Source organism: Polypterus senegalus, chromosome 3 (assembly GCF_016835505.1).
Source record: "Polypterus senegalus isolate Bchr_013 chromosome 3, ASM1683550v1, whole genome shotgun sequence".
NCBI lineage: Eukaryota > Metazoa > Chordata > Cladistia > Polypteriformes > Polypteridae > Polypterus > Polypterus senegalus.
Window position 1 is genome coordinate 89,773,832 of NC_053156.1, and position 26,326 is coordinate 89,800,157.

At 39.8% G+C, this 26,326-nt stretch overlaps 1 protein-coding gene across 1 annotated transcript in view; it reads left to right on the plus strand.

Moving 5' to 3' along the window:
• The window catches only part of usp45 (ubiquitin specific peptidase 45), a 120,797-nt gene that overhangs the window by 40,868 nt on the left and 53,603 nt on the right, over positions 1-26,326 (plus strand). The window contains exons 4-5 of the mRNA XM_039747592.1: positions 10,667-10,767; positions 11,784-11,884. Of these exons, the coding sequence (XP_039603526.1) occupies positions 10,667-10,767; positions 11,784-11,884 (202 nt within the window). The remainder of the gene's footprint in view (positions 1-10,666; positions 10,768-11,783; positions 11,885-26,326) is intronic.

A 26,326-nucleotide genomic window follows, 5' to 3' on the forward strand; every position in this document is an offset into this window, starting at 1 on the left:
TTATTTTTTACATCCTTCCCCAGGCGGACATGGTGATAGCGGGTGACATCATCCATTCTGATGTTGCTAAGCTACAAATGCAGCACCCCAAGGCGCTTGTGCTTATCGCTGGAGACTTTGACCATGTGACGCTGGACAAAACATTACCTGCCTTCTCCCAGTATGTGGATTGTAACACCTGGGGAAATAGGACTATTGACAAACGTTAAAGACACATACAGCGTCACCCCGCTGCCTGTGCTTGGGAAAGCAGATCATAACCTGGTTCTGCTTCAGCCTCACTACAAACCAAGAGTGAGGGACCTACCTACAACCACACACTCATTCAGGAAGTGGTCCCCTGAGGCAGAGCAGGCTCTGAGAGACTGCTTTGGAACTACGGACTGGGATATCCTGCAGGGATCATATAGTGAGAACATTGAGGAGGTTGTTGACTGCACTACTGACTACATCAACTTCTGTATGGACATTGTACTTCTAGTAAGAACAGTATGCTGCTACGCTAACAACAAGCCATGGATTACAAGTGACATCAAGGGCCTTTTGAACCAGAAGAAAAGGGCTTTTAAAGGCGGTGATCAGCATGAGCTCAAGTATGTGCAGAAGGAACTCCGAGTCCAGCTCAGGGTGGCGAAGGAGCAGTACAGGAGAAAGCTGGAGCAGAAGTTGCAGAATAATTGCATGAAGGAAGTGTGGGATGGGATGAAGATCGTCGCTGGCTGCAGCTTGAAGCAGGGTTCCACCATCGAGAGAGACACGGAGAGAGCAAACCAGATGAGCAACTTTTTTTAACAGGTTTGACCACCCTAACCCACTCTCACCTCTGAGTACTGCACCCTCCACCTATCCTTCTGCTGATACCAGCATAGGAGAGAGTTTCCCCCCACCCACAATTACAGCAGCCCAGGTAAGCAGAGAGCTCAGGAGACTTCGTGCCAGCAAAGCAGTGGGTCCAGATGTAGTATCGCCACAACTGCTGAAGGCCTGTGCTTTGGCGCTGGGGTGTCCTCTACAGCGCAACTTCAACCTGAGCCTGGAACAGGGGAGAGTCCCAAGGCTTTGGAAAACATCTTGCATCACCCCAGTCCCAAAGGTATCATGTCCTAGTGAGCTGAATGACTTCCGGCCTGTTGCTCTGACGTCACATGTGATGAAGACCATAGAGCTGCTGCTGCCTCACCACCTGAGGCCACTGGTCCGCCACGCCCTCGACCCTCTGCAGTTCACATACCAGGAGAAGGTGGGAGTGGAGGATGCCATCATCTATATAATAATAATAATAATTAATAATACATTTTATTTATTTAGTGCCTTTCCCATGCTCAAGGCACTTACAGAATATAAGGGAGAATGGCAGGGTATACAGTATATAGCATTGTACAAACCAAATAAATAAAGAAGATTACGACAGTGTATTCAGAGAAAAAAGAAAAAAAAAATGCTACACCGATCCCTGTCCCACTTGGACAGAGGTAGTGGTGCTGTAAGAAACTCTAGCACCTTCAACACCATCCAACCTCTGCTCCTTAGGGACAAGCTGACAGAGATGGGAGAAGATTCATACCTGGTGGCATGGATCTTGGACTCTTACAGACAGACCTCAGTATGTGCGTCTCGGGAACTGCAGGTCTGATATTGTGGTCAGCAACACAGGAGCGCCGCAGGGGACTGTGCTTTCTCCGGTCCTATTCAGCCTATATACATCAGACTTCCAGTACAAATGTTCGCTGACGACATTGCTATTGTGGGCTGCATCAGGAGTGGGCAGGAGGAGGAGTATAGGAACCTAATCAAGGACTTTGTTAAATGGTGCGACTCAAAACACCTACAACTGAACACCAGCAAAACCAAGAAATTGGTTGTGAATTTTAGGAGGACCAGGCCCCTCATGGACCCCGTGATCATCAGAGGTGACTGTGTGCAGAGGATGCAAACCTATAAATACCTGGGAGTGCAGCTGGATGATAAATTGGACTGAACTGCCAATACTGATGCTCTGTGCAAGAGAGGACAGAGCCGACTATACTTCCTTAGAAGGCTGGCATCCTTCAACATCTGCAATAAGATGCTGCAGATGTTCTATCAGACGGTTGTGGCGAGCGCCCTCTTCTACGTGGTGGTGTGCTGGGGAGGCAGCATAAAGAGCATAAAGGGATGCCTCATGCCTGGACAAACTGGTGAGGAAGGCAGGCTCTATTGTAGGCACAGAACTGGACAGTTTGACATTTGTGGCGGAGCGACGGGCGCTAAGCAGGCTCCTGTCAATCATGGAGAATCCACTGCATCCACTGAACAGTATCATCTCCAGACAGAGGAGCAGCTTCATCGACAGACCACTGTCACTGTCCTGCTGCACTGACAGACTGAGGAGATCGTTCCTCCCCCACACTATGCGACTCTTCAGTTCCACCCTTTTAAACATTAACATTATACAAAGTTATTGTCTGTTATACCTGCATTTTTATCACTCTTTAATTTAATATTGTTTTTTATCAGTATGCTGCTGCTGGAGTATGTGAATTTCCCCTTGGGTTTAATAAAGTATCTTGTCTTTTGCCTTGGATTCCTGAAAGTCTGGTCATTTAGGAATTGAAAGTGTAGGAATAAAAAACTATTTTAAAGATATGTGATTCATTTGCTCCCTTTGTGAATTTCTAGCAGCAAACCAAATCACAGACCTTTGCCTCATATATATATTGTGAAATAAAGAGCCTTGACACAAAACAACCTTGGCTGCAAAATAAGGCAAAGTATTGAGTACAACAATGTACAGAACAGAGTACAAAACAGAACTGATAAACAGAGGAAGGGAGGGGGTTTTTATAGGGATGTTTGTGGAAGTGATTTGTCCTCAGGGGCCGGGACAGGAAATGATGTTTTCCTTGGTGCTGGGACATGATGTGACGTCCTTCTTAAGTCCTGCCCTTCTTAAGTAAAATTCTAAAGAAGACAGTCATTATGCAGTTAAATGACCACCTCTCATTATGCAGTTAAATGACCACCTCAATAAACATGCTATTCTTAATAAATTTCAGTCAGGTTTTAGAACAAATCACAGCACAGAAACTGCACTCGTTAAAGTAGTAAATGACTTGCGGGTAAATGCAGACAGAGGCCATTTATCTGTTCTCATCCTCCTAGATCTGAGTGCCGCATTTGACACTATTGATCACAATATTCTTAGAAATCACCTTAGTCAATGGGTGGGCCTCTCTGGCAGGGTCCTAAATTGGTTTGAATCCTACCTGGCAGGTAGAAAATTCTTTGTTAGTTGTGGTAATTATAACTCAAAGACGCATGATATTCTATACGGTGTTTGTTCCACAAGGCTCTATCCTGGTTCCGCTACTCTTTTCAATCTGTATACTTCCGTTAGGTCAGATTATCTCAGGGCATAACGTGGGCTACCACAGCTATGCTGATGACACACAGCTGTACTTATCTATAGCACCTGATGACACTGACTCTCTCGATTCACTAACACAATGTCTTACTTGTATTTCTGAATGGATGAATAGTAATTTTCTCAAGCTAAATAAAAAGGAAACAGAAATTTTAGTGATTGGCAATAATAGAATCAATGAGGTTATCAGAAATAAACTTGATGCATTAGGATTAAAAGTCAAGATGGAAGTAAAAAACTTAGGGATAACTGTTGACTGTAACCTGACTTTTAAATCGCATATTCATCAGACCACTAGGATAGCATTTTTTCACTTAAGAAACATAGCAAATTAGACCTCTTATATCATTGAAAGATGCTGAGAAATTAATTCACGCTTTTGTTTTCAGTAGACTAGATTACTGTAACGCACTCCTCTCAGGACTACCCAAAAAAGACATAAATCGTTTGCAACAAGTGCAGAATGCAGCTGCTAGAATCCTAACTAGGAAAAGAAAATCCGAACATATTTCTCAAGTTTTGATGTCTTTACACTGGTTACCTGTGTCATTCAGAATTGACTTTAAAATTCTGCTTATGGTTTATAAAGCCTTAAATAATCTCGCTTCATCTTATATATCGGAATGTCTGATACCCTATATTCCAAATCATAACCTTAGATACTCAAATGAGTGTGTCCTTAGAATTCCAAAAGCAAATTTAAAAGAAGTGGTGAGGTAGCCTTCTGCTGTTATGCACCTAAAATCTGAAATAGCCTGCCAGTAGGAATTTGCCAGGCCAATACAGTGGAGCACTTTAAAACACTGCTGAAAACACATTCCTTTAACATGGCCCTCTCATAACCTCACTTTAATTTAATCTTGATACTCTGTATGTTCAATTCATTATAATAACTATTCGTGGTGGCTCTAAATTCCATACTAACCCCTACTCTCGCCTCTGCGCCACCACCACCTACTCAAAGCATCATGATACTCTAACATTGATGGACTAAAAGCTAGAAGTCTACGTGACCATCATCATCAAGTCCTTCCATGAGAACCCAAAATACAAAGAGCAATGTTTCATTTATGTGAGGTAGAATGCCCAGAGGGGACTGCGCGGTCTCATGGTCTGGAATCCCTGCAGATTTTATTTTTTTCTCTAGCCATCTGGAGTTTTTTTTTCTGTCCTCCCTGGCCATCGGACCTTACTCTTATTCTATGTTAATTGATGTTGACTTATTTTATTTTCTTACTGTGTCTTTTATTTTTCTGTTCTTCATTATGTAAAGCACTTTGAGCTACATTTTAATGTGCTATATAAATAAATGTTGTTGATGTCTTTGTATTTAGGTAGGATTTCCCATGTCTGGTCTGCGGGGACAAAAAAAGAGGGTTGAATGCCCCCCGCCGCCCCTTGGCTGGGCATGGAATTCCCTTCTTTTGGTCCCTGTGGCTGACTCCCATGCGCACGTGTGTGACACAGCCTAGACCCATCGAGTTGGGCATATCTGGCCGTGAGGTCATGACACCTAGAAAGGGCATTGACATTGGCTTACCCCAACGGTAAACGACCAAAAACTTGTAAGGCTGTGGATGCAAAAATCACCTTGTGACATGAGTGTTTGACTCCTTGTGCAAGGCCATCCACTGTAGTGGTGCTTGGTCTGTAACAAGGGCGAACTCCCAGCCCAAGATGTAGTAATCGCCCAATGAACTGCCAGTGCTTCTCTTTCCACTGCCGCATACCTGGTGTCTTGGTCCAATACTTTCTGACTCAGGTACATGACGGGGTATTCTACTCCAACGACACTCTGGCTCAGCATGGCATCCAGGTCTGTGTTTGAAGAATAAGTCTAGAGGATGAAAGGCAAGGAAAATTTGGGAGCCTTCAACATCGGAGTTGATGTAAGGGCTTGTTTCAAGTCACAAAATACAGTTTCCGATTTATCATCTTATACCACATAATTCGTGTTCCTCTTCCTTGTGAGGTTTGTCAAAAATGCCTCTCTCTTGGAGAAACTGGGCACAAACTGGCGATAGTACCCCTGCCAATCTGAGAAAGGCTTGGACCTGCCTCTTGGTTTTCGGATGTGGCCAATTTAAAAAGTCATTGACATTGGAACACTACCCCGGCCCACCAGGTAGCCCAAATACTTGGCTTCGACAAACCCAAACACACACTTCTTTGGGTTAACTCGTAGACCAGCTTCTCCTAGTGCCCACAATACCGCTTGTAGCTACTGTAGGTGTTCCTACCAGGTGCTGTAATAAATGACAATGTCACCCAGGAAGGCAGCACAGTATGCATTATGGGGATGGAGTGGTCAGAAATTTAGATTGTCCTAGCCTCTTGAGGAGGTCGTCCACTCTTGACATCGGATATGTGCCAAATTGGGAGACCTGGTTAAGCCTATGGAAGTCATTGCAGAACCTCCAACTCCCGCCAGGCTTTCTGACCAATACGATGGGACTAGACCAGGTACTATGACTTTCCTCTATTACACCTAGTTCCAGCATCTGTTTGATCTCCAGCTCCACTTCTGCATGTTTTGCCTCAGGAATCTGGTACGGGCGTTCTCTCGGATGACTACCCCAGGTTCCGTCACTATGTCATGCGCAATAAGGGAGGTTCATCCCGGGTTTTTACTCACTACCTCGGTGATAGACAAGACAACTAATTCCAGTTCTCATCTTTGACTGATGGTCAAATTAGGGCTGATGTTAAGGTCTACTTTAGGAGCAAAGAGAGAGGTAGGCTGGCTGGAGGAGGGATAAGGATCCCTGTCCTTCCATGGTTTCAGCAGGTTGATATGGTATACCCGCTTGTTTGGCCGCCGATTTGGTTGTTTTACCAAGTAATCGATAAGCCCTTTCCTCTCTTTAACTTCGTAAGGGCCTTGCCAATGTACAAACAATTTAGAGTGTGAGGTAGGAACCAGTACCATGACACGATTTCCTAGTTGGAACTCCTGAAGAGACGTGACGCGGTCATAAGAACATAAGAGCTGCTTGCGCTTTTTCTAAGTGACCTTTTAATATAGGCTGGATTTTAGCAAACCTATCGTGTAACTGCGCAATATACTCTAGGTTGTTAGTCGAAGGAAGAGCTTCTTCTTCCCAACCTTCCTTTAGGATGTCCATTATGTCCCGAGGTTCTTGCTTGTATAATAATTCTAAGGGTGAGAACCCCGTAGAGGCTTGTGGAACTTCCCGATAGGCAAAAAGGATGCATCTGTTTAAGGGTCTGGTTAAACCTCTCTACTAAACCATCGATTTGAGGGTGATCCACCGAGGTTTTCAAATGTTTGATTTGCAGTAACTTAGCAGTTTTCCTGAACATTTCTGAATGTCCCTTGCTCCGTTAGGACTTCTTTAGGGATGCCGACAAGTGAAAAGAACCCTACTAATACCTGTACAATAGTTTTGGAGTTAGCTGAGCGTAATGAAACAGCCTCGGGATATCAAGTCGCGTAATCCATTAGGACCATTATATATTTATATCCCATCAGGTCGACCCCAATACGCTCAAAAGGTACACCGATCGGGGTAGGGGAATGAGAAGAGCATGGTCCCTTCTGGGAATCTGGCGTAGTTGGCATTCGGGCAGGATGGGCAAAAATGGCAGACCTCCTTGTTGATTCCTGGCCAAAAGAATCTGAGCTTGATACGCTCGAGTGTCTTTTCGGGGCCCAGATGGGCTCCCAGGATGGTGGGTATGTGCCAATTCACAGACCTGACGCCTGTAAGTCTTGGGAATTAACAACAGGACCCGTTCCTTCTCCTCGTGTTCAGCTACCCGATATAAAAAATCATTATTTAGCACAAAGTAAGGACCTTGTGGCATAGGATTCTCTGTGCGCTGGCCGTCTATCAGAACTACTACATTTTTAGCGAATTTGAGGGAGTCATCATTCCACTGCTCCCTTTGAAATGAGGCCGGGGTCTGTCTGCATTAAAAATGCAGAACTGTGAGAGGATCAGAGGTGACCTCAAGGGGCATGGTTCCCCCCCATGCCGCAGCAGTGTTTGGAGATGACATATCAGCGTGCAACGGCCCGGGAATCTCCACTTCATTGTTAGAAGTCGCCATCTGTCTCTCTACCGGGTGTAAACACAGCATGGAGCCAGCAATTGATGCAGTCTCTGCATCTATTACTAGGCCCAATAAATGTTTAGGAATGGTGAGGGTTATATCGCTTTTACTATTTAACCAGTCTCGACACAGTTTAACTGGGAAAGGAGGATTTTCAATAACTGCAACCGCCAGCTTATGGTCCCCTCATGGCTGATATAGCAGGAGGCTGATTTATATTGGCAGATGTCCCCATGTATACAGGTTAGACTCGTCTTTGTTTTAAGCCATTGTCACGGTATATCCAAGTGGTATGCAACGGTAGAAACGTTACTGCCTGAATCGAAAGGGGCTGGTGTTTTGAAACCGTTTACTATCACTTCTCCTGTATGCAAGAATGCCAGAGGATTAGTAAGGGCACACTCACCCTCTCACACTGTCTTAACCACAGTCCCCTATGTCACCACACGGAGACAGCCGATGCGTATCAGGAGGTCCCAAGATTTACTCCGTCGTGTGGCTACAGAGTTTAGGTACAGAGACACTAGCACGTCTAGGTTCACACAGGTTCTTTTCTGGTTCTCCCAGGTATGTAACCGCTCATGATATCTCTAGTATTTTGATTAGGGTGGCCATGTTTTTAATCGGCTGTCCCCAGGCTGGCTGGACAAGCTCGCTAGGAACTGCTCTGAGCAGCAATGCACAGGCTACTTGTTCCACGATCTGCCAAGGGCTATTGTGATCTTGCCATAACCAGCAGTTCACTTTAGTCCATAGTCTTATGGTTTGCGGAGCGGTTGACAGGTGGGGTTTATATTCCCACTGAATCACCCTCCTCGCATGCCAACCTGGGGCACCCCCACTTTTATATGAATATTTCCCCCCTGTGGGCCTCTGCTGAGCTGTCCCTCCTCCCGAGTGCCCATACTCATTCCCCAGTGATCTCCTTTCTGAGCCTGTGTCTAGTCTATGGGCCTTTTGTCCACCTGCCGAGGGCTTCATATTAAAGCCCTGGGTCAAAGCACCCCTTGGTTCCCCCTTACCCACACCAACTGAATCCAGCCCAGCAATGTAGGGACGGTACTATCCCACCTGAGTCCTTTATGGCTGGAGGTTTGGATGTTGTGTCAAGGTTTTCTTGCGGTTCTTCTCCTGTCTCTTTACGGAGGCCATTGTGCTAGCTATGCCACTGTCAAATAAAGAGCCTTGACACAAAACAGAGGTTTGGGGTAGCCACCTGTGTACTTGACCTTGGCTGCAAAATAAGGCAAAGTATTCAGTACAGCAATGTACAGAACAGAGTACAAAACAGAACTGATCAACAAAGGAAAGGAGTGGGGTTTTATAGTGATGTTGTTCTCAGGGACAGGAAGTGACATCCTCAGAGCCAAGGCGGAGGTGACGTCTTCGTATTCAGGTAGGATTTCCCATGTTTGGTCTGTGGGGACAAAATAAAAGGGTTGAATGCACCCCGACACCCACTGGCTGGGCATGGAATTCCCTTCTTTTGGTCCCTGTGGCTTGCTCCCATGTGCACGTGTGACACTATATATATATCGATAGATAGATAGAGATATGTGCAATTTCTTCTGTCAAGTTTCCTTTTATAATCCCAACTTTTGTATGGAAAATTGAAGGAGCATATTTCAGATCTCTTTTGGTGAGTATGCAAATTACAAAGAAAAAAAAATTGTACTCAAAAAATGGAATGTAGAGTCAAAACCAGGTAATCAGATGAATAACCACCTAAACCCAAAACAATGCTTTCTAGTCAATAATCCAGTGCAACAGAACCCTAAACACTAAACAAATTAGAAGAACTAATGCAAAGTTAGTACTATAATTAGATTGATTGATCTCACACTAAAACTGAGTTGTCCACAATCTTGGGGAAAAATGTTTCCTTTAAATGGTTCAGGTAGTGGCATTATTATATGCCACTTCTGGGACTACAGCCCCTAGCAACAAGTCACCACATGATAGCAATGGTTTAACAAAATGGTAGTACATACTAGAAAACAAAATTGTGTTATAGTAAAATTCAAAACATAATAATAATAAAATGTACAAAGATCAAACAAAATTATTATCAGAAAACTAAAAAATTTGAATTATCCATAATTCAAAACCATAACTAAAAATTATTATGCCTCTTATGCCAAAAAATGTATAATACTAAGGTTCTTAATACCTACAGTATACTGTATATGAAAATAGCCTAACTCCACCTTCTGTAGCCTATGTAGAATTAAACTTACAGAAATCTCAAGGAATTGTAACATTTAGAAATCTCTTTTTGTTAAAAGTAACCTACTCAATTTCCCTTTTCTTTCATCTTTTCCTATCCCTGTGGTGATACTGGCTAGGTTGGATATAGATTCAAGCAGCATCTCCAGAGTATACCAACAAAATATCACCCCGTAACGATCCTGGGATCTAGCTCAATATGTGACAAGCATGACATAATTAAATAAAAATTGTTCATTGTTCACATACTGTATATCTTGTCTAAAATGTACCCAGAGTAGGATCCAACCTATGAACGATGCTGTCAAGAGCCTGTATCGCTGGGCCGCATGTTTTGGGAATGTCGCTCACTTTAACCATTTTGTACAAAAATATGTCTATATCTGTCAAATAGAGTAAGATTTTAGACCATTTCTAACACCTAAACAGCTGTGTTTGGAGTAATATCAAATGGGATAAAAGTGTGTTTTGAAAAATAGGCTGTGATATACTATACCATATTACTTAATTTATTTTGCTCAACTGGAAAAATACTTTCTGATCTTCAGTAAATCAGTGGGAAAGTGATGTTCTGTATTATCTCAGTTTGGGAAAAAATTTGATTTTCTTTACAAGGCTCTGTTCAAAGTATTTTAGAACTTGTCAAAATTTCATTACTGTATTCCTAAGTTAAAACTTCTTGGCCTATGCTGAACCTTTATTTTCACTACTTAATTTTATATAAAGAGCCATTTTAGATGGGGCTGTATAGTCATGTAGCTCTATTTGTTAGGTGGAGATTGAATGCTGAGATTCATGGATTGTTTTTAGAACATAATGTACTTACTGTGATATTTTTGTTTGATTAGGTTATATTTAAAAAATAAAGTAAAAATGCTGGTAGCTTTTTATGCCAGTATGTTAGGTATGTTTGTGCATGTTTTGTTATTTACTGTTAATATTGTACTTAATGCTACACAGGGTTGTAACCAGTCTGATGGTCAGCATTCTGTGAAACATTTTCAGGCAGCTCATTCTGAACCTCACTGCATTGTTATCAGCCTAAGCACATGGAAAGTATGGTAAGTAATGTATAATTGATGATTCAGTCTAAAGCAGCTCTTTTTGCAAGATGTTGTTTTTTTTGCAATGCTGAATACCTGAAGTGTTCTGTTGTAAAAATGTCTTTACCCTTCAACTCAACAAATGTGATTGTACAGTGGGGATACTGTATGTACAGTACTGTATATACTAGATACTATCCAGTGAGCTGAGAAGAAGACTGGATTCCTTTGGTACTATGTCTCTTTGGAGAATCCTTGGGTACCGCTGGTTTAACTTTGTGTCGAATTAACAGTTGCTCATGGAGTCCCGAATGAAGCACATTACCTGCTTTGTAAGGGAGCGTCAATTATGGCACTTCGGCCATGTGATGCGATTCCCCAAGGGTGATCTGGTTCACAGCATCCTCATTGTTGAGGACCCGCGTGGCTGGACTAGGCTAAGGGTACACCCACATATTACCTGGCTGTGGCAGATAGTGGGTCATTTCCGGAGGGTGGGACTGGAATGCGTGTTTGCCTGGGGGGTTGCCAACCAGGATCCCAAGCTGTTTTATCATATGGTGGGGGCGGCAATGCTCTGTACCAGTGCATATGGCCAAACCTGACCTTGGCTTTTAATTGAATGTGTGGTTTATATTAATTAATGGAAATTAATTTGGGAAGGGGTTGAATCATGGTTTGTTAAGTTTGACATGATTGTGTGGAATGTTGTTTTCTTCAAATAAAACAAAAGAAATGAAAAAAAAAAATGATACCATGCTTACCTTCAGATTAAATGCTACAGACATCTGTACTACATTCTTAACTAGTGTTGAACACAGTCATTTTGTTGCATTATGCTATGAAATGTTGCTTATTTTATTTTATTATGTTGGACCTCCTTTGTAAGACACGTTGGGTAAAAGTGTCTGCTAAGTAAATATATGTAAATGTTTAAACTCATAAGCCAAGAGCTTTAAATTACATTCATGCGAAAGTAATTTGGTGAGGTTTTATTTTACTATGTTATTTAAAATGTTTCACTTTGGATTTAGGTGTCATGAATGTAACGAAGAGTTATCAACACACTGCAACAAAAAAGCCCTTGCCCAAATGGTTGATTTTCTTCAGAAGCATTCAGCAAAAGCACCTTCAGGTAATATCTAAAACTGAGTAGATCTTTCATATTTTAAATTTGTTGCATTAACATGGTGGAATTGAGGCATACTGGATAACATTACTACCTAATAGCTAATAGGACTCTAATTCAGTTCCTAGAATGGAATCATGTTTTTATGGTATTATCATATTCTCCTAGTTTCTGTACGAGCGTTCTTCAGAGGTTTATTCCTACATCCAAAAAACATGCACATTACTTAATTTCTATGTCTGAATTGACCCAGTATCAGTAAGGGTTCTCTGAGGTGGCATGGTATAATATCTAGGGTTTATTCTTAAGTGTGATACTTCAAACATGCTCTCTGTTTTGAACTAAGCAGTTTAAGAAAATGACAGTTTTAGTATTATTATCACTACCTAGGTTACAATGGTTTTTCTTCCTCCACAAAATAGTCTTTTTATAGACAGATTATATCATAGTTTTTTGACTTGTAAAATAAAAGAACACAAATATTAAAAAGTGCTAGAAACTCACATGCTTTGAAAATCAGTCCATCCACATCCCTCCATCTTCATAACCTAATTGTCCAGGGCAAGGTCACTGGACAGCAGGAGCCTGTCCTAGCAGTTATCAGGTCCAAGGTGGGAACAACACCTAGACAAGGCATCAGTCTATCTCAGAGTGAAAACACACACAAAAGGGCAAATTTAACAATGTCTTTGCACCATGGGAGAAAATCCATGTGAACACAGGGAGAACATGCAAACTCCATACAGATAGCACCCTTACAGTGCAAAACCATGCAGCCCCTACTTTGGAAATATCAAGGATGACATACAGTGCTGTGAAAAAGCCCTTCCTAATTTCCTTATTTGAAAAATGTAAACTAATTACGTCAAGGAAATTGTGCCTGAGTGAGCACATAATATGGCTTTTAAATCATTACTTTCTTTATTTAAAGAACAAAGTTATCCAACACCTCTATCTCCCATGTGAAAAAAGTAATTGCCTCCCACTTTCTTCACTTGGTTTCCACAACTTTAGCAGCAATAATCGCTACTAAACACTTTCAGTAACATAATATCAGTTTTTTACATCGCTGTTGAATTTTAGCCTACCCTTCTTTCCAGAGTTGCTTAATTTTTAGACAAATTGGTGAATTTATGGTTATGTCCTGTTCATTTCAGCTCATGCTGCATCATCTCTATTGGGTTTTAATCAGGAATTTGACTAATCCACTCCAAAACTTTAATTTTGTTTCTTCTGCATCATTTCTTTGTTGACATACTCTTGTGTTTTGGTTCATTGTCATGGTACATAACACAATTACGATTCAGCTTCAGATCACATTACCCTCAAGAATATTCTTGTAAAGTGCAGAATTCATGGTTCCTTCAATAATGGCAAGTCTTCTACATCATGAAATAGCAAAACATCCCTACACCATTACACTATCACCCCTTGTTTTATTGTAGGTACAGTATGATTTTCTTATTGAACACCATCTTAGATTTATGACAGACAAGTTTAATCCATGCCGTATTTATATGGGCAGCAATATGTAGCCGTGACACCTAAAAATTATGTTTTGTAAAACAAGAAATAAGAAGTGTGAAAATAAAATACATAACTTTAGTATTATTCTAATTTATTTCCATAATACTTATGAAATTTAAATGATTGGAACATCAGAAATTACACATAACATATTCACCAAAACTTACTAAGAGCAAATTAAATTATAAATGGGTAATATTCGTAATCAACATAAGTAAAACTTATTCCAAAAGGCTTGGGCAGCACTGATGTTACTCTTGGATTAAATAGGTTTTATACCTTTCTACTTTTCATGAATCCCATTATACTCAGTATCTTTCTTATTGCATAGTCATAAACACTGACCTTGCCTATGGTTTTTCTGGGATCCTCTGTGACTTAAATGAGTAGTCACTGTGACCTTGAGGTAATTTTGGCAGGCCAGCCTTTCCTTGGGAGATTGACCTCTTTTCCAAATGTTCTCCATTTGGAGATGATAGCTCATACCAAGATGGTGTGGAGTATCAGAACCATAGAAATGGCTTTCTATCCCTATGCTGATTGGTGAATTTCAGCAGCCTTTTTCCTCATTTCTTTTGATCAAGGTATAGTGTACTTCTAGAAACTTTTTGCTGACTACTTCACTCTTGTGGTGAGGGTCAATAACCACAGATTAGCTACATCATTAAAATCACTGACTGGTGAAGTGAATAAAATTGATTATGTTGCTACAATGCCACCTTGTCAAGGGTTAGGATATATTAGACAGCAAGCGAACAGTCAGCTGTTTAAGGTGATGTGTTGGATGCAGGAAAAATGGTCATGTGCAAGGAACTTGGCGATTTTGACAAGGGCCAAATTGTTATGGCTACGAGACTGGGTCAGAGCATTTCCAAAATGGCAGATCTTATGGTGTATTCCCAGTGTACAACCGGTGAACTGGTCATGGGCGCCCAAGGCTCATTTATACGCTTGGGGAGTGAAGGCTAGTCCATCTGGCATGACACCACAGAAGAGCTACTAGAGCATAATTTTCTGACCAAACCTAATTCTGGCCATAAGAGAAAGGTGTCAGAACACACAGTGCGTGTATGGGGCTGCATAGACACACACCTATCAGAGTGCCCATGCTGACCCCTGTCCACCACCAAAAGTGCCTACAATGGGTGTGTGAGCAACAGAACTGTATCAAAGAATATTGAGAGAAGTTAGTCAGGTTTGATGAATCACATACCTGTGGAAGAAATGACAGCAGGATGCACTATAGGAGGACAGAAAGCCGGCAGAGACCGTGTGATGCCATGGGCATTGTTGTGTTTATAAGTCAAACATCATCATAAGCCAAAAATCATTGCAATCCTTGAAAAGCTGCTTTAGTCTGTCATTTTCAATAACCCCCAAAATACCTTACTCTGCCATTGCCAGTTATATTGCACAACACACAGCACACTCTTTTATAGACAATACAGGCTACACACTAAAAGCAGTGAACATTAAGTATGCATTAGGCATTATTACTAATATTGAAGACAGCTGTTTTGAGACAACACGTCTACTACCTGTTATAAATTTAGCTCAGTGACATAAGAATGTGACTGATATGTCATTGAAATTAGATTTTATAGTCACTCATAGTCCAGCTGCCTGTAGTTGCTAAAATGCCATCACCAAAAAACTCTGTGTAGGACTTACAGATGGTCCGAATTTTTTGTGACTTTTAAGCTAATTTCCACAGCATGTTTGTATTTTATAAATCCTGACTTTTGAGTAAGAAATTGGTTACACATGTTTCAGATTGTAAGCAATTTTTTTGTCTTCATATGTGGTCGCAGGTGAATAGAATGTGTTGCTGATGCATACATTTCACTAACCATGATTTGAATGGTAGCTGAAGTGGGGAGAAATGTTGAGACCTTTAACCTGATGTGACTGCAATTGCTTTGTGATTGTATATATTTTGTACTAAAACAATAAACTGATTGGAAACACAATTGAATAAACCTGGCACTTACAGGTTTCATCTATTTATTTAGATGTTTTTTTCTTCTGTTTCTTTTTCCCTAATGATCAATGTCGGCAAGTGTTTTATAAATACAACAAAATAATTTGTAAAAGTACTAGGATTGATATTGATACTGCATATATAATAACTGTAATATGTAATGCACTGAACTAACCTCAACATTTCACAGCACTACAGGAAAAAGGAATGCTACAGCTTACTAGTCTTTCTCAAGTTTAACCAAAATAAGAGAAAGAACTAAAGTCACAAATTTAAAATAGATATTGAGTCTTCTCACTTATCAGAGTTAATTATTTCTGTGCAATCTGTACCCAAACCCACCAACCCACCAACCATTCAACCAGTTTACCCACTGAGGGAAGCATTTATAAATTTTGTCAGTAGGGATATGATAATACCAGAAGTTTTATATTCGATACCAATACCAGTGAAGTTTTATGATACTCGTAATGGCTTTTTAATTAAAGTACTTCCATTTCTTGAAGTGAGCAGTACTGTGCCTTTTTCCTGTAATATAGGGCAAAATAATATATAAATACTTACAGAAGCAACAGCTTTGAAGTATTGTATATCCATTGTGGACCACAGGGGTTGCTCCACCTCCCCAAACACCAACTCAAAGGCGTAGAGACAAGATTGCAAATGAATAAGGGTTTTATTGTGTGAAATGCTGACAAAGAAGTGTTTCCCACAGCACAACCACAATCTAATTCAATACTTTGTGACTCTGTAGTCTCTTCTCCGCTTCTCTACCAAGCTTTGTCTTCCTCCTTCTGACACTGGCTCCCTGAGTTTAGGCAGGTGGCCCCTTTTATGTAAAACCTGGAGCACTTCTGATATCCTGAAACTGTGGCTGTGGAGTACTTCTGGACTAGGCTGGAGCCAGATAATGTAGGGCTCAGTAGTCCTCTCAGTGCCTCCTGGCAGCACCATTGGAACCCAACAGGGTTGAGTGAATTAAGTACAGTTCCCAATGTGCCCTGTGGGAATCCGTGGTGGTACCATGCCCCAGTGGCGTTGCTATCTAGCATTTTGGGGAAGACAATACCTTGCGTGAATTATCTTCCCATGTCCTTCCATGCCATTAGTGTCCCGACTGGGTTAGGATCCTGGCATATTTCCAGCTGGGATGTTTCCCAGCTGGATGTCGCTCACACTATCAAGTATATTTACCCAACTATCACTTAAGTAAACTTGTACTACAATTCATAAATGTCAAAATACAATGCAAGGCTTGAATTTTAATGTGTGGTAAAGATGGGGATCCCCACAGTGTAACAACAAATGGGGTTTATAATCTCAGTACGGGACTTATAAAGAATGATATATCATGAACTACCTGATTTATCTTAGAATGTACATATTCTAAATTTATCTGTGAAATATTCTATCAAGTAACTGAAAACTGCTTCTTAAAATCCATACTAAATATAAAAATTCAAACATTATATAAGTTCAGGATAACTCCAGATATTTTTATTTGCTATTGTAAGATTTATATTTTCATAATTAGCTGGTTAAAAATATTAACTAAAGAATAAATATATAAGTCAAATTATTTTAAATGTCAGAAATTCATGGTGCTTTAGTTTTCCAAATCCATGCCTCCTTTTTAAAGCTTCCTGTATGAAATAAAACTTGTCAGTTTTACATTAATCCTTTCCACATCTCCTGTTAAACATCCTTAAAGTTTGTTGCGTCTGTGATCAGTGTTTATTGTTTCTTATGCCTGTGTACAAATCCAGAATTTGATAATTACTTGGGCTTTCATTACCTGTACTCAATAAATGTATAATTGTGAGACAGCATTTCATTCATCCATCCATCCATTGTCTAACCCGCTGAATCCGAATACAGGGTCACGGGGGTCTGCTGGAGCCAATCCCAGCCAACACAGGGCACAAGGCAGGAACCAATCCTGGGCAGGGTGCCAACCCACTGCAGGACACACACAAACACACCCACACACCAAGCACACACTAGGGCCAATTTAGAATCGGCAATCCACCTAACCTGCATGTCTTTGGATTGTGGGAGGAAGCCGGAGCGCCCGGAGGAAACCCACGCAGACATGCAAACTCCACGCAGGGAGGACCCGGGAAGCGAACCCGGGTCTCCTAACTGCGAGGCAGCAGCGCTACCACTGCGCCACCGTGCCGCCCCATTTCATTCTTCTATGTACTATTCAAATATATGATGATATGATTGGATTGGCGATTCTAAATTGGCCCTAGTGTGTGCTTGGTGTGTGGGTGTGTTTGTGTGTGTCCTGCGGTGGGTTGGCACCCTGCCCAGGATTGGTTCCTGCCTTGTGCCCTGTGTTGGCTGGGATTGGCTCCGGCAGACCCCCGTGACCCTGTATTCGGATTCAGCGGGTTAGAAAATGGATGGATGGATGATTTACTTATGTACTATACTAATAAATGGTTGAAACGGCAAACAAATAACAAAAATTTGGTGTTTGCAGATTCATATTTAGCAATTAAGTATGCTGTTTTGATTGTCCTGCTTTGTGTTTCGGAGATTAAACGTCTCTTTTAGCACAGCACACATAGTATTAATAGGGGGATCTGCTTTGCCCTATGAAGCACTAAATAAATTGTATTTTGGTATTAATAAATGGAGCAAATCATGCCACAACTGGTTTAGACAAGCCAAATAGCCACTTCATTTTGAATCTTGCGTCGATGTTCACTTGCTATAAATGTTGTTTGCTCTTGCAGTCTGCCCACATCCCACAATCTTTTATGCGTAACTGTGGATGTGTGTAAGCCGCACCCCAGCGTGAATCTGAATTGTGTACACTAGTTAGAAAATGTCCATCTGTGCTCATTACATACTATATTGTTCATTTATTAGGACACTCTTTAAAAGCGATTAATCTTGTTGGCTTTTCATTTCATTTCATTTGTTGGCTTACAAATGCATGAAAGAACAAGTTAAATTATTATACCTCATTTGATTGGTAAAGTTATTTCAATCTCAAAACATACAACCTGTCTGTTTCTGAAGTAATTCCATAATAAGATAAAAGTGGCAATGTGTTTGTGTTTTGCAGTTTGTTTGTTTTTGTCTTTTTTATATCAAGTGTGATTCCTGAAGTTGTATGCTAACATTTTCATGCGTGAACACAAAAGCATTTCCAAACATGACCTTTGATGTTTTTGTTTTCGACATTTGTTGATGGGAGTAGCCACTGTGAGCAGATTTTATGTAGTATTTTTTTAGTTTTTTGTCAATTATTGTTGTGCCCACCCAAGTAATTTGTTTTCTTGCAGTTACACATGAGTGTGGTACTGACTTTATTGGCACTACTGGTACTGAAAAGCCGGTACTGTTACATTTTTGGAATTCTAATATTGTTTATGCAGTTGTGAGATGTTTTTGTGAAACTCTTTAATATGCTTTAATATGGAAATGTATTTCCTGGAGATGCATTTTCAAATTAATCAAAGGTTGATGAAAATGTTGAAACAAATGTGGTGGATATTTCTAATATGAGTGATCATTTTACAGTATTTGCCTTTCAAAATAAAGTTTGCTATTGCTTGTTAGCTTTGTTCTTTACAGTACTAGTACTGTTTAGGTTTTGTAAAATGCATTAGATGAAGGTGTGTGCTGAAAAAAATCAAATACTAGCAGGGATAACCTGCATAAAGCAAGATTTTTTAGTTAAAATTCGCAAAACCAGTGCCTTTAAAGATAATACTGACGGTAGAGATTGTCAAAGTCAGGTAGCCCCTACTAGCAATATGCAGCAAGTGTACTGGAACTCTTACTCATTGAGACAAACCACATAGATATTTAAAATAGCTATATCAGCCTTGATTGCAGTGTAAAGAGCAGAGGAAATGTGCAGGAGTGTAAAACATAGAATTGGAGCCTGAAAACTGAAGGAGCATTTAGTAAGTGTGCCTAGTCGAGGCCTTGGAAAGTGAGAATGGTTGTATCAGATGACAAATAATTATATCACTGCTTTTTATGGATAAGTAGTAAAGACAAGCATTCGAGGAATATTAAGATATGTAAATTAGTTCTGAGGACAAATATATATTTTCATTACTTGACAGGAAACCAGCTGTGTTTTGCAGACAATACAGTGTAAAAATCAATGTTGCATTATTTTAAAATTGTTGCAACTAGAAAATGGTTTGTGTTATAAGAACAATGAAAAAATTAAGCTAAATCAAATTAGACGTAACCACACAAAGAATTATATGAGTGTGATAGTAAAATAATCAAACCTTTTGAGCTGTGCTGTAGTTCTGCTGTTGTTATAATGTCATTTCATTATATACTTTCAGTCACAGTTAGTGAACTTTGGCAAAATATCACAAGTTCATCTTGTTTCTTTTTATTAGTAAGCGTTTTTATTTGATAAGTCTCCTACATAGGCATTAGGAATTAAATTATAAATTTGAGACGTAGACATGCCAGAGTGTAAACACATACTGTAGCTGTAGTGCTTTCTGCATCATTCTCCATCCTTTTCACTGTGCCTCAGGATCTAACTCATTTTTATTCTTTACATGGTAAGTGTTCAGTGGTTCCAGATTCAAGAGTTTTATTCGTCACACACAGAGTTATACAGGTACAATGTGTGGTGAAATGAAAAGCTGGTCTACGCCAAAATTGTGCAAAACAAAAGCAAACACACAGTAGAATAAATAATAAGATAAGAAAAGGATTTAAAAAAAAGTGGTTTTAAATGTCTTGGAAATATTGGGCTGGAGCAGTTTTTGGGAAAAATACATTACTAATTCTAATATGTTGTATCTGAGTAACGGACAGTAGATACCCATTCTGGATGTAAAATACAACTCATGGCTTGTGTTGCTCATTTTGTTGTATTGTATTTATAACAATGAATAATGTAGGGTTTTGCTGTTTATTGTCACTGTATAAGTGTTTAATTTATGTTATGGGGTATATTACTCGTGTCTGTTTCTGTTCATCTTTATTCTCATTTTTTGAGTAAGACCATGCTTTGTACCTCATGGAAAGGATTGTTTTTTCGAATTAAGTTACTGTTTCACTTTAAAATTATGGCATAAAGAGGTAATGCTTATACAAATACATTTTTTAATTTTAATTTTGTAATAGGTTAAGTGGAAAAGTTTCTATATTATAACCTGTGCCGTTCAGGTTTACCTGTTTACTGTGTGTGTATGTGTATATATATATATATATATATATATGAGCACTAAATTTTCAACTGCACTGCCATCTTGTGGAATATTATTTTTGACTCTGCAGAAACTGTAGTTATTATAGATCGGAGCATTTTATCAGTTTTCCCTTTGTTCACATAATTACAGCAGTTGTGAAGAGTGCATCAAACTGCTTTTGTCTGCAAAATAAAAAAAAATGTTTTTTAAACATTAAATGATTGATTTTTATGAATATCATTATTTAAAGAAGTCATTTTCTGCATAATTCATTTTGTGAAGAGAAACCAAATACATCAACAAGATTAACACATTCCAGCATTTTTGGGACAAAGTACAAATTGGGTGCTGCATGGAAAATTAATTTTAATTTTTAGCAAGCAGACTGTAGCTTTTTAGTTTCAATGCCATACGGTATTGTGTAAGCACCATCCTGTGTAACTGTGCAGCATGTTTAAATGGGAGATACATTTCGGAAAGAGCTAAATGTGAATTTGTGAATTTCCCCTTGGAGTTAATAAAGTGTCTGTCTGCCTGTCTGTCTTTCTGTCTATCTATCTATCTGAGATAAAATTGAAATGAGTAAGAATGCTTTTAAATTTCCCTTCCCTCTTGCGTATTGGTAAATTAAAACATGTAGGGCAGCCAGAGCTTAATTATGCTATGAATAATATGTCTTAATAAGATTATATTGTTGCCTTTTCTGATTTTTAGCATGTCTTGCTGTTTGAAGAAAGGATGAGCAGCTGTCTCTATTGTACATTATTTTCATTATTTTGATTAAAACCATGAATTCATGGAGCAGCAGTACATATATCTGATGTGAGGAATGCTCAGGCACAGTAATTGTCAGTGGTTATCTTTGTCTGCAGAAATTACTTCAGTGCTTTTGCCTGCATACAACAAAATGACTCTTTAAGGCTATGATCCTGCTATAGCCCAGTTCTGTTTTTGTGGGGTTTTTTTTTTTGTTTCTTTTTTCCTTCACGTGACACACATTTACTTAGCTTAGAAAAGTGTGAACAGCTAAAAACAAATGGAATCAGAACCTTTCATATCAGATTTAGGACACTTTCACATGTGGTATTAAATCAGATACAGAAATATGTAAATTGAATGTTACCTCTGTGTGAGTACTCTGTTGTTTTCTAAGTTTTCTCACCATAACTATTTTTTTTGTCATTGTTTAATCTACCTTTATCATATCTCTCCATTAACAATCAAGATGGACTACATTACTGACTCATCATACCAATGGAAAGAAATCAAGGTGATGCATTTAATAAGCGTTTAGGACAACTGCCAATTGCCAATATATCCAACTTGCTAGGTGTTTTCTGATGGAGTTGATGCACCTTATACATGTTTGTTTCTGAGGGAGTCTTGCAGACAGACATTGACACAAAGTAATCAAATGCCCCCTCATAATCCTTAAATATCTATATATATAATTCACTAAGGCAAGACAACCATGAAAAGCACACCGGAAGGGGCGTGGATTCACTAAGCCGCCGACGAGTGAGACACCTATGGCGCACACAGGAAGGAACCACGCCCACCAACTCCAAGACCATTGGATATGACGACAACTCGCAGGGCCATGCCCACCAACTCGGACGCGACGACACAGAAAAAATGGCGTCATTTATGTTCGTCTGTCATAGAGGCCACATGCAGTGCAGGTCAGGTTAATGTCATGTACCTCCGAGCTTACTTGACTCTTCATAGAGGCATGTTTCTCGCGGAGGTGAATCGCCATATGCAGCGTGTGAAACGGTTTGCGAGGGGTATCCCATGGGATCCTTAAAACAATCCTTTAAAACTGAGGTTAAAGCACAATGAAGGAATCAGTCTTTAAAAATCAATAAGCCCTGTGCCTCTGTTTCATTACCGTCTCACCTGCTTAACCAGAGTCGAGACGCTCTGTCAGCAGCTGACCTTCTCTGTGCCTGCCTGAGGCAGCTGGTGGGCGGCTCTCCGTGAGTTTCTCTTGCGAGTGGACACATGACGAGGCGGTGTGTATGCTTCGAGAACGAGGCTGGACGCGGCTTGCGACCGAGCACATGAGCAGACAGTGTGTATGCTTCGAGTGCGAGGGTGGACGCGACAGGACCATCTAGGAAAAATCATGTCGCGGATGTGATTCGCTGTATGCAGTGTGTAAAACAGTTTGTTTGTCGCAGATGTGAATCGCTGTATGCGGCGTGTAGAACAGTTTGCGAGGGGTGTCCCTGTGTCTTTCCAGAAGTGTTAACCATCAATAAATAATTATGCGACGTTTGTTATGCCGCGGGTTCACTATTGTGTTGTATTTTGCTCTCTCCAGAGTTCCATCTTTTCATTCACTTACTGTTGTATTCTCACACTAACCTGTTTTAGACAACCGTGTCTTTCCACAAGTATTTAGCATTCAATAAATAATTATGCATGAGATTGAGCGTGTGTCTAGGCGTGGGTAAGCCGTTGAACCCCATTCGGGCTGCAAACCGTGGAATTGCCACTAAGTGCGACTCATACGCTCCCACTGTTTTCGTCCCTACCCTTTGTACACACCCCCCTCCCACACGTTGACTGTTAATAGAGGCATGTTTCTCGCGGAGGTGAATCGCCATATGCAGCGTGTAAACTGTTTGCGAGGAGTATCCCATGGGATCATTAAAACATTCCTTTACAACTGAGGTTAAAACACAATGAACTGAGTTTTCGGTTGCGACGCACGACAGTGTGCAGCATAGCTAAGTGTTGTACACGCCACATACAGCTATTCGCATCCGCGACAAACATGCGTCTTCTTAGATGCTCCTGCACTTTGTACACACCCCCTTCCCACCTCGCTACGCCGCACGACGATTGTGTGTTGGTTCGTTCCGTGCATTGTTACAATGTTGCTTTTCTTGCTGATTTATTACATTACCGATTTTGCAAATGTTAAATTTTCTCCCTGTGCTTAAAAATTATTAAAAAACCGGCCTGATAATGCGGCGTATGGTACGCCGCGGGTTGGCTAGTGAGTATTAATTGGTGAAAGTTACCAAAACATTTTTTACACAGAGAATATGCTGTGTTCGGCTGTGACCTTGTATACTGAATATTTTTCTGCAAACCTGCCACGTGGCTGGCTTAGACAAACTTTTTTTTTCCCTCCTAGTCTCCTATGATGCTTTGGGAGGCCAGTGTGACAACACAGAGCTGTAGCAGCCATATTGGAAGGGGATATCTCCTTCCGATCGCATAAGCATATCAATCAATCAATCAGTCAATCAACATTTATTTATATAGCACATATTCATACAAAAAAAATGTAGCTCAAAGTGCTTTACAAAATGAATAGAAAAATAGAAGACACAATAAAAAATAAACATAAGTCAACATTAATTAACATAGAATAAGAGTAAGGTCCGATGGCCAGGGTGGACAGAAAAACAAAAAAAACTCCAAAGGCTGGAGAAAAAAATAAAATCATAAAAGCATAGAACTTTCATTCATGCAAACTATAAGAGTACTCCATCATACATTTTATGTTGTTGCCCTGATCTGCTTCACGCATGCATTTAAACAAACAAACAAAAAATAATTGCAGTATTTTCATTTGAGGGGTTCATTAACTGGAAATAATGAAAATATTATGAACACTACTGCCAACTATACAACGCTGATCCCTGTGCACTCATGCATGCTCAATTATCCTCACAGGGTGGCTAGTCAAAACAAACCTTAAAGAAGCCACTCACCTTCCCCCTTACCCTCCCAGAGTTACAAAACACATGAGATCCTGTAAACTAATAATAAAGGTAGATTTATTACTACTTACAGTGTGTTTCTATCTTCTTGATGGATGAAAAAAATGGGCTGTGCAATTTATTAAAAGTTCAAATTGTCATGTCGTCATATGAAAACATTGCCAATTTAGGATCAGGCGATGGAGAGATGGTTGTGTATTACAAATAATTAGATGCTTTACTAATGTACAGTTGACAGTTTGGTATGTGTTATAGAAAAAATAATTCTTCTTTCTTTTTATTGTGGTCTGTTAGCACATATTTTGCTCTTTCTTATCATCCATTCAGTGGCTTGCAGAATGAGCTGGCATTTCATAATACAAATGACCAGTTTCAGACTCCACCCAAGGGGACCATATAAAAGAGGCAAAAAGAAATTCAACTTGTGTAACTACAGTGAGTGGTCATTTTAAGAATCACATGATGTAAAGAGCAAGAAACCATGGGCACTTGGAGCATTTGAGCCACGCAGTACGTGGCGCCATAATATTACCTGCACTCTTCGCATTCAGACTTTGTGCACGAAACATGGCTTACACAGCCTCTTCTCACCCACAGGGCACTCCTGTTTGATGATAAGTATAGACATGTTCTCAGTGGTTTTTAATATATATATAAATTATTTTTCCTGTTTTTGTGGCATGCATTTAAATGGTCACTTAATAGCGTAATTTCATGATTATTTTGATGAAAGGAAGCATTGTATTTCACTTGAATTTCTAGCTCTTGACTAATAATATGTTAAAAGCAGGCCAGGCCCAGGTGGTTCCCTGGTTCTGTGGTCTATGTTCCGAGCCCTGTTACATCCACCTACAAACAAAATATGATGACTAATCAAGAAAGAGAAAAGTCTGCGTTACTCGCCAAGCTCTGCTGTGAACTAGTGATTTACAGTGATATCTCAGACTGGGTGTCTGTGTAAGGGATAACCTGTCAACATATTATTGTTTAGGTACTCTGCCCCCTCCACTTCAGCAAAAAAAAGGTCTCATGATGGATAACACAGGAATCTTCACACATCTCCTGCTGCAAATAAGACTGCTTGTCAATTTTAATGTGAGGTGTGCCATGCAATAAATAAATAAATAAAGTGACAGTTACAATTTGGTGTTTTGAGTAAATAAACTACTTTCAGAAAATCTTTTCATGATCAACTAGGATTGGGATTCATCATTTGAACTGAACAACTGCCTCTCGCCTCATTCAGTGGTTGTTAAGCCAAAACACCTTATTTGTAAATTTTTCATCAGCAGTTTGTGAAACTGCACCGTTGAATTGACCTCCAGCTTGACGAAGCACCTTGGATATGCACAAATATGAGGCACACTTTCAACTTGATAATGTTTTCACTCACTGTTCGCCTCTGTGCAATGTTGATGTGATGTAAACCACCATGGTAGCAAATAAATGAGCTATTAATATGCAGGACTCATGACCAATGATGGGTTAGGCAGGTCTTGAATTCAGAATGTTATTCTCGTTTGAGAACTCTCCCAAGCTATTCAATTTCTTGAAATGGTTTATTTAACAATATTTTGGCAAAAATAAGCTTACATGTGTTTGGGATGGTGTGAGCATATGATTGAATATCTGATATATGGATTATATGGCACAAGCAAACAGATTTTTTCTCATTGACGCCCTCTGTGAAACAACATTAAACTTGGAATGGATTTCCTAGCCAATACACAAATGGGAAAACTTTGGATTGAATCCTGAATATAGTAGTTTGTCTCCATATTTTTTTTCAATCTGGACGTTAACCGTATCAGTAATGTATTTACTTTGGAAATTGCAGTTACACATGAATGTGAAATTTATGTATGCAACTAATGAGTATATAATGTACTGTATATGTGTTTTTTAATACCCAGCTATAGATTTTACCAAATCTTTTAGTGTAATGTTCAGAAAAATAAATCATTGTGCTGTTATAGATTTTAATGTATGGCAATGTTGTTGATATTTTAAT